At 31.9% G+C, this 12207-nt stretch overlaps 1 protein-coding gene across 8 annotated transcripts in view; it reads right to left on the bottom strand.

Annotated features, from left to right (window-relative positions):
• The window catches only part of LOC115878260 (cAMP-specific 3',5'-cyclic phosphodiesterase), a 743109-nt gene that overhangs the window by 406460 nt on the left and 324442 nt on the right, over positions 1 to 12207 (bottom strand). The window contains exon 5 of one of the 8 annotated variants that reach the window (XM_030894686.1): positions 11279 to 11473. The exons of the other annotated variants lie outside the window; for them this stretch is intronic. Within the exon in view, the coding sequence (XP_030750546.1) occupies positions 11279 to 11473 (195 nt within the window). The remainder of the gene's footprint in view (positions 1 to 11278; positions 11474 to 12207) is intronic. 8 annotated transcript variants of the gene reach the window in all.

Below are 12207 nucleotides of genomic sequence, written 5' to 3'. Positions count from 1 at the left end.
CTAAACAGATTTTTTTCGCTGTGTAATTTTTGGAATACTTTTATTTGCTGATAAGCTGTTCATTTATATTCCTGAGAGTTTAAGCATAGCAATATTTTCTGTGATATTTTAAAAAGCAAAAAGTTTCCATACTTTTGGCCACCACTGTATATATAGAGGGTGAATCTAAAATAAGTGTAAATATTTTTAGGGGTAGCATATTTATACCCTAGAAACACGTCTATTCGCGGAAAAAAAACTGAAAATTTGAAATTAAAAAAAAATTGAAATTTTACTTTAATTTTAAGTTAAAAAAACATAATGTCTTCATAATATGGCAACATATATGTAGGTAGTAGTTTAAATTTACAAGAAAGAAAACCCAGAAAAGAAACAGTGGTTCTCAAAATTTAACCCAAAAATCTTTTTTTTTTCTTAAATTTTCTAAGTAAAATAACTCGACTATTTTGAAGTTGTTTGAAAAACGGCAAAGAGAAAATATATCTCTTTTATCGAGGTCTACCAGTCCTGTAAATATTTGTACTTATTTAAGACCCATCCTGTGTATTTTCTAAACCTGTTACCTATTTTTTATATTTTAGTTTAAAAATAAATAAACAAATAAACCAAATAATAAAAACTTTTTCAAATGGAAATCAAATTTCAATCATTGATATTGTGTATTTATGGTTCATATAAAGCAATAATTGTATTTTATATTGAGCATTTGTTATATATTGTTGACCAAAAGAGAAATTAAAGTTTATTTTCAATATGTTACAGTTGTTCGCAAGTTATTTTTGGTATATTTTTAACCTTTTCAATGTATTTTCAATTATATTTTATTAAATTGGATTCGGGATCCATTCCCCCAAACACCTGTTATTTTATTTCATTTTTGGATTCTTGGGCATAAAATAAGGCATTTATTATAAGCGTTTAATATGTTTAAATGCTTTGGGTTTTGAGATATTTAAAGATATTTAAATACATGCTATAATAAAAAAGGTTGTCAGCACCTTGTACATTATTTTTCAGAATTAATTCTTGTGCTGACTTTCAAGCCAGAGAAATAAACTTTACTTTAAAATTTGCTTGCTTGCTTAAATGTATACAGGGGTATCAAAAATTGCTGGTGTATTTTAAATAATTATTTTACATAAAAACTTCGTTATTTCAACTGGTGATGGCCAAATGGGGATTTGTATCTATCCAAAGAAGAAATTAAACGTGGTGTTCAAACTTACGTCAATGAAAATAATTTAAAACCCGTTTTTAATAATGGAAAACCCGGAGATGACTGGTTTCGGACGTTCTGCAAAAAGAATGGACTAAGTCAAAAAAAGATGGAACAGTTGGAAAAGTGCCGAAGAACTGCAACCAGTGACCCCTTTATCATCTATTCCTTTTATGATAAACTTGGGGAAACAATTAAGAAACCGGGATTACAAGATAAACCCTCACATATATTTAATCTAGACGAAACTAGTTTTAATTTAGATCCCGGTAGAGTAAAGAGTGTCGCAGCGATAGGTAAGTTAGGATTGTAATACTTAAACTATTGTATACTTAAACTATTATTTAATCTAATCCACTTGTTTTGGGTAGGAGAAAGGGTTCATCGGAGTATCGAAGGTTCCGGAAAAGAAAATGTTACAACAATGGCCTGCATTTCGGTAAACGGAGATCTCTTGCCGCCTTTAATAATATATCAAGGACAAAATTTATGGAGCACTTGGTAAGAAACGCAAGACATTGAAAATACATGCTATGCTGTATCCGACAAGGGATGGATGACAACAGCGGTTTTTAATTCTTGGTTTCAAAAGTTCTGCAAGATGGTCCAGGAAAGACCCCTTCTTGTTATAATGGACGGGCATATTTCTCACTTGGATACAGGGACCATAGAGCTTGCCATCCAGAATAACATTACCTTATTTAAACTACCACCACATGCGACTAACCTTTTGCAACCATTAGACAAATACTGTTTTGGACCTTTAAAATTAAAATGGAATCAAAAACTTATAGAGTGGCAAAAATTAAACCAAAGGAAACTCACCAAATATGATCTGTGAACTATGGAATGAGGGAATTTCACGAGATGTCATAAAACGAGACTACTGGTCTGTATCCCTGTTCTAAGAAAAAATACCCAAAAGAAAGACTTAATGAAGTGAAGCTAAAAAGATATAACGAATGTGCACAACGAGATACTGTACTAAATAGTAGTATGTATAATTTAAATGCCGAAGAGGCTGAAATGGAAACAATAGAGAAGACGAACACAGAGAGGGAGAAGAAAAGATAACAGAACCCGAGGAAAACCAGATAATAAATGAAATTAATTTGGCATCCACATCAAATATTTCAATCGCGGGCACAGCTTCATCGTCCACCACGTTCGAAGAAATTTTGGTTGCCAAAATCAATAAAATAAATCCTGAAACTAAGACAAGACGTAAGATTAATTCAAACTCTGCGGTTCTTACGAGTGCTGAATATTTAGAAAGCATTAAACAAAAAGAAGTCATTCAAAAAGGTAGAGTTCAAACAAAAAAGGTAAACAAAAGAAAAATATTCAAAAAATAGATCGAGTTCCAAGTTCTTCCTCAGAAAGTGAAGCCGAAGGCGTTATTCTTCAAGACGAGAGTGATGTGGATGATATCACGTTAGCTAATCTAGTTGAATCCAATTCAGATAACGAATTTGACACCTGCTCAAATGAGATACATTCCGGAGACTATGTTTTAATAAAGTTTGCTACAAAAAAGAAACTGGGTACATTACGTTGCGTTAGTAGAAAATATCAAGGGAAGTGAGTACTGCGTATCATATATGCGTCGACAAGTGAACAAATTTGTATTTCCCACCGTGCCTGAAAATTATAATGTGGACAAAGACGATATTGTAATGAAATAACCCTCCCCTAGTTGCCAAGGAGGAACCGCTAGAATGTCCCAAAAGCTTGCTTTTCCGATAGACTTTCAAACGTTTTCTGTTAATTAGCTAAATGTTTTATTATACTTACCCTACGTTCTATTTTTTAAGTAGAATTTACTTATTAGTTTACTTTGACTTGTTTTGTTAAACAGTATTATGAGATTTTCCCCATTTTTTGAAATTAAAACAGTACAAATTAATAATTCACAAAATGTTGTGTGTCTTAAAATTTGCTTGCTTGCTTAAATGTATACAGGGGTATCAAAAATTGCTGGTCTATTTTAAATATTTATTTTACATAAAAACTTCGTTATTTCAAATGCAACACTGTATTTTTTGAAATAAGTCGAAGCAGACTTAAATGCTTTTTCAAACTATATTAGGGTTTTCTATATATATTTATCTGGCTCAGATTTTGAAAAAAAGCGATTTTTCAATAAAATTGTAATCAAGATGGCTGATGTCGCCATGGCAATTTTCTAGTAACACTTAGTAGCTATTTTCAAAATCGACATTAGTTTATGGACTTTATGTAAATTTATAACAGGTTATTTTTATTTAACTTATTTTATAGCGATAAAATAATAAATACTTACTTATTAAATGATTACAGGAAAATGAAATAAAAGTAAACTGTTATAAATTTAAATAAGTCAATAAACTAATGTCGATTTTGAAAACAGCTACTAACTGTCACTAGCAAATTGCCATGGCGACACCAACCATCTTGATTGCCATTTTATTGAAAAATCGCTTTTTATTCAAAAGTATCTGAGCCAGATAGGTATAGAAAACCCTAATATATCGACTTATTTTAAAAAATACATAGTGTTGTATTTGAAATAACGACCTTTTTATGTGAAATAAATATTTAAAATACACCAGCAATTTTTGTTACCCCTGTATACATTTAAGGAAGCAATAAAATTGTTTAGTAAAGTTTATTCCTCTGGCTTCAAAGTCAGAATAGGAATTAACACTGAAAAGTAATGTACAGGGAGTTTACAAACTTTTTATTATAGCATGCATATTTAAATATCTTTAAATATCTCAAAAACCAAAGCATTTAAACATATTAAACCCTTATAATAAATGCCTTATTTTATGCCCAAGAATCCAAAAATGAAATAAAATACCGGGTGTTCAATAAGAAAAAATATTAGTTTGGTATGAATCTTAGTTCTGACATACCCTGTACATTTGAAAATAATTTTAAATTATGTACTATGTCTCTCTACATATACCCATAAAAAATGTTGTTTCTACATCTTTCCGTTTTCGTATAATCAACCGAGGCGAATGAGGTGCGCCACCCTGTATAATTTTCTTTCTATATAATCCAAAAATAGCCGAAAAACTTATATGCAATAATTACCTGATATTATGTAAAAATTGCGTTCAGATTGATGACAAAGTGCGTCATGGTTAAAATCCTCTAATTTTCATTTGATATGCCGTTGAAAAAGCCACGAAACGGCGCTAATAAAAAAAGTAATCCCCACGCAGAGATCGAAATAGAAAATGTCCGGACGGGACCGTAAAATGGTCCTAAATACGTGTCCTACATGTCACGACGATCGTGCTCAAAGAGCCCTCGACACGAGACACAAAAATAGAAAAATCAAAACGAAATAGGCATTACATACATAAAGCCTCTCGGACGGCCGGCTTTGAATATTAAATCCCTTTTAATGTTGCCATTCAAATATCTTTCTCTCGTTTTTTTTCGGTTGGTGTTCGCATGCGGATCGGTACGTTATAGAATTTCGCAACCAAAACGATAATGGATGGAAAAAAAGAGTAATGGTTCAGGTGATCAACAGATGGCGATGAGTCTACGCGTGACGAGAATAAAAATGCCGTTTTTCATATGCCAAAGTTCGAGGCACGTACAAAATATGTAAGCTTATAATTGATGGCTTAGCTTTGGTTGAACGTGAGCGTTTAAAAAATGGTTGAGTATACTCTGTTTTTTTCGCAGGTAAGATTTCGACAGACGATGACAGAAGAAAAGCAGATGACGTCCCATACCAGTCTTTATTTTACTAAAAACAGTTTCTAATATTTTTTAAGTTTAAATATAAATGCGTTAAGCGTCGTCTCTTGTTGTTTTTAACAAGTTTTATTGGTTTATTTCAAAAATGACAGATGATATTTCAATTTTATTGGTTTGACGGAATGATGAACGACAAACGGACGCCGATGCGTATGAACTCACCTTTAGATTTTTGAGGCTTGTCAAAGTCTTGCCAAATTATAGGTTATAATTTTGTGTCAACTTATGTCAAGTACCCTGTGTTTTGGAAGATGATGCATTTTGATTCGTGTTATTACGTGTGTTTTTTTGTGTCTTTTGAAGTTAAGTGGAGGAAAAATCGAGGGAAAATTAACTGTAGACCCAGAGCACAACTTATAGTTAATACTCGCTGCCCAGGCAGAAAGTCTTATACACCAATAAAGTTTGTATACCATCTCGTTGAAGATAAGTGCATATCGTATATGGTACAAGGATCGTACTAAACATATACTAAAAACTGGAGTAGCTGTAAAATATCGACATCACACGATAGGTAAATAATGGATTTTCGTACTGCAGAAAAATAATGTCAAAAGGTACTGGTTTAAAAAAAATAAGATTAAAGTTAATTAATCAACCGTTAAGGTATAAAATTTGGTGAGTGTTATTATTAATAAAATAGTTTGTTTTATTTATTCCTATGGAATATTACAAATTTGTATTTGTACATAGGTAAGTTATATTAATAAATAATATAATCATAAATTCGGGAAGTTTCTTGAAGCTTGAAAGTAAGAAATAGTTCTTTTTTATATTTTTTTTTTGATATGTGGTATTTTGTTCTTGCTTGTTTTGTGTTAACACATACCGTTTTTTAACAAAAAACTCGATTAGATTTTTTCAGTTTTATACAGTTTTTTTCACAATATTTTGAAGTAATCTTTTGTCAGTCAAATTTAAAATATATTTATTTCTTGCTATGCGTTCCAATTGTACCAACTTATTTCTTTGTAAAATAAAATAAACTATTTTGAAAATAAAATGACACATCTGTCACTGTCAAGGATCTTGTCGTTGGACAGACTATAATATATTAAATATGATAACTGCTCTTCAGGAGCTCATATCTTTTTAGAATGATCGTGGCAAGTACTTTATTTGTATAATATGCTCACTTTGCTTCAACTTTCTTTGAGTTCAATGGACGCCTTTTTTAAATTCCATTTTCAATGACAATAGCTACTAACTGTCACTAGAAAATTGCCATGGTGACACCAGCCTCCTTGATTGCCATTTTATTGAAAAATCGCGTTTTATTCAAAATCAGAGCCAGGTAGGTATAGGAAATCCTAATATAGTTGAAAGAGCATTTAAATCAGCTAAGACTTGTTTTAAAAAATACATAGTGTATTTGAAATAACGAAGTTTTTATGTAAAATATATATTCCGTTTTTGATACCCCTGTATACATTTAAGAAAGCAATCAAATTTTTTAGCAAAGTTTATTTCTCTCTCTACAAAAATTTTAGCAATAATTTTTAGACCTCATCACACTTATAAAATAGTGACTCTCCTGTTTATTGTTTTTGTACTGTCACTGACTGTTGAAAAGTCGTATTGACGTTTACTCTAGTTGACTCTAGTAGAGATAGTTTTAAATACTGAAGTATCGGTTATTGCTGCTTTAATTGATCATGGTATAGATCAACTTTTGGACTTAAGACCATATCTGCTAGAGAGTAACTGCAGAACAAACAGACAATAATATGATATTTCAAAGACAGTGACATTACATAAATCATAAACACTACTTTATAAATCTGTTGACTAGGACCAAAAGCAAAGGCATGGTTTTAATGTAAAAAATACGAAAAAATGTTAGTGCCTCGTCTTCAAAAGCGAATATCTCCAAAAGAAATACAGCTATTGAGATGAATAAAAAAAAAGATCGAGAAAAGATACACCTAGATGATAAAATAATTTTTACATTCTTTGTTTTGTTAACGTACTCCACAGAGTGTTCCAAACTTTCACCAAAATATCAATATTTTGTTTTCCCTCGTATAATTGACAGATTCATTTTCATTTTTAAGTTAGAAAGATATATTAAAAAATCAAATAATTCAGCTACAAATTATCAAAATCGGTCCTCTAGAACACAATATATAAAATTTTAAAATACACGAAAAAAGGTGTCCGTTTGACATGTGTATAATATTGTTCTGTTCATTTTTTCTGTAGATATTATATAATATAATGTTATGTCATTTAACTTCTATTTATGTAATTCCTGAATTCTTTTAGAGTAACTAGAAATATTATTTATATATTTTTTTTTACTTTAATATTTATTTATATAAAGTTTTTATGATAGGTAACAGATCCCAAAACTACTAAATGACGCTGGCAAATTTTGAAAAAGGGATTATTATTAATTAACTCTCCGGTCATGTTGCTGCTATATGGTCAAAATACATCAATGGTTAGCCTATTTTGTATATATATCTATGCCAGGAGTCTTCTGGACATCGTCTAGTCTAAACAACACAATGGTAAGTGCAATTTAATTACAACTAATCACATTGGAAACAGCGCATGTTTAGGTAGATCATAATTTTAATATTACGTGAGAATAAAATATTCAGGAATCCGGACCGCAGTTTTTTAGATAATATGAGGGAGATTAAACTAAATCCAATAATTTAAAAACATTAAGTTTGAATATTAATGATGAAATATGACTGACGATTAATTAACTGGTATTAGTAGCGAGCTATTTGGTAAATTATTCTTAAAGAAATCGTTACGATGTGTATAAAAGAGCCAAAGTAAATCGCAGAGATCTACTTGCTCTCTCTAGAATTTTCAAATTATTCAAAGAGATGCAATTTCTGGCTATGAATATGTATTCCATTACTTCCACATCTGCGTTAATGTTAATTTGTTTAATTCAAAGATACTGCTCAATTGAAATAGCTAGTTGAAAAGATATATTTTAATTATCATGTTCTTTTTTTTCAGTATTGTATTTCAGTGGATTTGATATAGTAGAAAGCCTGGTTAGGACATTTTTGGCTACATATTCTTCCAGTTAAAAATAATTAATAGATGTCCTATTGTGGACCAGGCGTGATACAAAAATATACTTATATTTTGAGGAAAATTTAATATATTTTTGAAATAAAATTACTAATTTTAAATAACTATAGTAAAAATTTAATTCTGCTTTTGAATTCATAAATTACTTAGGTATTACTAAATTTTAGACTGTATAATATTATATGTCATAAAAATAAAATATAGGGTTAGGTGAATAAAAACAAGGAAATACTTATAAGAGTTTACTCTCGAGTAAAGTATCTGCTCGCCCAACATGTGCATAAGAGAGTGCTTTTACTTGTGAGAGTTTACTTTTGTTGCCGCGACTTTACTCGCAAGTATTTACTCGTTAGATCGTTATTCACGTGGAATGTTTATGTTTACGGTCAAACGATTTATCAAGTCATTCTCGCGTTTGCAGAGTTAGTTTGAAACCCTTCAAATTCTTTTGTCGGATATTTTTATTCTTCTCAAGAACAAAATATATACGTAGCAGTTATGTCTTCAGCTTCTAGTGATAATGACGATGATTGCACAAACAAAGTGAGTAGCGATAGTAGAGCGGTCTTAGCAAATATAATAAAAACCAATACAGTTGTCCTGGACAAGTCTGTGGTACCACAAGTGGTGGAACGCAAAGAAAAAGCCATGGATAGTTATAAAAAAAGAATACATACAACATACTGGAAAGGAAATAACTGTCAACTGAAAAAGTTATTAAATAACATGAAGTCACCCGTAAAAAAAAGACTGATATACAAGCAACTGGGAATAAACCAATTAAATTACTGGGTTGGGAAAAAGCATTCCTTCGTCTGATGAGAATCCTGTTTTTGTCAAAGTACCCGGTAGTGTTAACATTGGAACAGAATGTTTTAAAGGCAATCGAGATTCCGTGGAAAATGCAGTTCAATCCGTGCCTGTTACTCCTGAGGCAACCAAAAATTGGTCAAAAGGCACACAGAAAAAAAGAAAATTACAGAATGAAACTGAAGAAACAGCACAGCTATCAACATTCGAGTTACAGCGCTTAGTTTTAGTGGAGAAGTTACGACTGACTCGTCTCCAAATTATGCGTGAAGAATTATTGTTGAAAAGGCTTAGGGAATCAGACACTAGCACCAGTAGCATGCAAAAAGAATGGGTAACATTTGCTGATACTGATAGTGTTTTAAAGGAGTTTTTGATTTTGAATTAAACGAATTTCTAGATTTCTTATTTGTACTGGTGAATCGTAATAACTTTTTACAAGCATTGTGGCTTATATTTTCACATTCTCTATAAGTTTTTCTCGCATGTACATGCATAAAAGCTTAAGATTCATATGTCAAGTATGGCACGGACCTACCTTAGTTTAGGGGTTGAACAAAAAATAGCGCTAGTTATAAATGACGATTGACATTTCTTAAGGTCACTTGTCACCGCATTTTTTCATCGAAAGAGAAAAACTATTATAATAGACAATAGAAAATTAGGATTGTCTTAAAAAAATAAGATAAAATTTTATTTTAATAGAAACTTTGTAATAGATTTTAAGTAGATATAACAGAATATGTCTGTTTAAATTATTAACAAATACGATTTATTGAGTTTGCAGAATAAATCATTTGGTATTATTATTGAGGTTTTCTTTAAATTGTTAAATCAGTAATATTTTTTTCCAAATTTTGTATAGAAAACTATGCGAAAAAATGTTAGGAATTAAATCATCAATAGAAGAATATTTAACATAGTTGTTTAATACTGTATGGCAGATTAATTACCTACTGAAAAACAGTTGGGTATTTTATTATTGAAACAGAAATACTGTCCTTGGCCGTAGAAACTAAATGGCAAGCGACAGAATACTGAATTAGGACAGTATTCTTCATCGCTACCGATCGCTATTTAGTCACCACCCTATTCTTGGAGTTCCATTATTATTGGAGTTCCACTATTATTGGAGTTCCACCCCATGTTCGCTACAATCTACAAAAATATTGTTTTCTCATTTAGTAAAGTATTTTAAGTTAACGTGCCCATTTTGCTGCTAGGGCTAATCTGGACAGGGCTTACTTTGTTTACACTAAATCCGAACCGCGTTCCTCCGCCATATCATTGTCAGTGGCCTACCGACTTGGCGAGTGTCTAAATCGACTCTTATTCACGAGATATCCGATCTCAACCGGCCTCGAACCCGCGTGAATGAGCAGTGTGTGTCAATACATTTTACAGTCTTGTAGTGGAATAAAGCCAGGGTTGCCGAAACACAACAAGTTGTTTTTCACAATCAAAAAAATGTTTGATTGTGAAGAACTTCACCATAAAATGTGTAGCATTATGTAGCCATCCATGACCAATAACTGTAAACGATCCAATAAGACGTGCGTTGGTTAAATTTTAAATCATGATTACGAGTCTCACTTCTACTCAAGGGGTGTCTCACTACCGGAATTACATGTACATTTTCTTGGCAGTCGCTGGCAGTCATTGGCAGTCTTACGGTAGTCATCTATAATAATTACATGGCAGTCATAGGCAGTCTTCTTGGCTCCGATTGGCAGTCGCTTGATAGTAACATGATATTTTGGCAGTACATGTACATTTTTTACCCAAGTGAGACACCCCTCGCTTCCACTGGCTTGTATACGTCAATATATTCATTTCCCATTTCATTTCCTCTCATGCCAGCAAGGATTGCAGTGACGTCAAAATTGATGCCGCGAAACTAACGATTTTATGGACAAATTAGGCCGGTATAAAAACTGTAAACTATTCAAGACTGTTTAATCGGCCAAATTTGTCCATAGAAACTGCAGTCCTTGCTGATATGGGAGGAAGTAAAATAGGAATTGAATAATATTCACGTATGCAAACGAGTGGAAGTGAGACTGTGATCTGCAGTGACGTAATTTAGCAGTAAAATTTGGCCAAAGTACGTATTATGTATTGTTTAAGGGATTAAGCAATCCTGTCTATTTACCGTTTTGGCTATTGTTTATTGGTCTTTGACTCATAACCTAGTTCATACTCTGACATTTTACTGAACACTGATGACGGAAAATGATATATGTCAGTTCAAATGTTCACTTGCGGCCCTTTTGATGTACTAACTTAAATAACTTAATCGATGATGTTCTTTGAAAATTTTACAGCATATTAAACAATAAGATAGGTGTAACATTTTTCAAATAATAACAGCGTTTCCTTATTCCACCTCCGCAATATATTTTAATTTTTGAATTTCGAAATATTATTGACCTTCCAGTGGTTCTTCTCCGGTCGTAGCTGAGCGGGGCACGCCTTACAAATCTCCTAATTTGAACTGCTCGAGCCGAAGACCTCCGCCTTTTCGATAACCCTTCCGAATATCTTCTGCTGCTATCCGAGGCGAGAGACGTACGTGTTGAGTCGCTGGAATCGATCTCGTGTTCGGGGATTGCCTCAGAATCTCTCCTAAAACACAGATACATATTTAAATTATATATTATCGAATTTAATTATAGGGAAATTAAAATAACTTTGGTTGAACATCATAATACGACCACCAGCAAACTCCATAAGACGACGCATGGTGTCATTGATGACGTGCACCCAAAGTTGTTTTAATTTCCCTTATATCTATTAACTCAAGTAAGATTCAGAACCTCAATGGAATAAATTAACATACTCTGTGCGTCTTAAAAGTGGCTCATCCCCAATAACTTTTTTATTTTTTCAGTTAAAAAAACGAAATTTCGTATGTTAGTATATGACATAAATTAGGATTGATTGGACGTATTCAATTGTATTCATGTTCGATCACTTCGGAAATTACTACAATTTTTGATTTTTAAATGGCACCCTCGGTATTTCTTTAGTTTATTTGATAGAAAATATCACTCTGAAAAGAATGACATGTCATATGTCAACTTTTAACATTTTCGCATATGGTTTATTTGAAATTATAACATGCGGTTCATAACTACAATTTGACTCGACATACCGAGTGTGTGGTATCAAATTAGTCGTAAAAAATTCTTTTTCCAAATATGTTAATGAGTCACCCTTGTTCCATTTGAAAAAATTGAGATATGATCAAAAATACGATTTTGCCATCTTTTAACCGGCCAGGACAAGACACTAAAAACATTAGACGATCAAATTTATTTTTCCAAGGCTCCTTGATTAAAAATCTGTGTCTCTAGCAT

Source organism: Sitophilus oryzae, unplaced genomic scaffold, assembly GCF_002938485.1.
Source record: "Sitophilus oryzae breed Bouriz unplaced genomic scaffold, Soryzae_2.0 scaffold_1507_pilon_pilon, whole genome shotgun sequence".
Classification (NCBI taxonomy): domain Eukaryota; kingdom Metazoa; phylum Arthropoda; class Insecta; order Coleoptera; family Curculionidae; genus Sitophilus; species Sitophilus oryzae.
The sequence above is the reverse complement of the archived record's forward strand: the minus strand, read 5'-3'. Positions and strand labels throughout refer to the sequence as shown.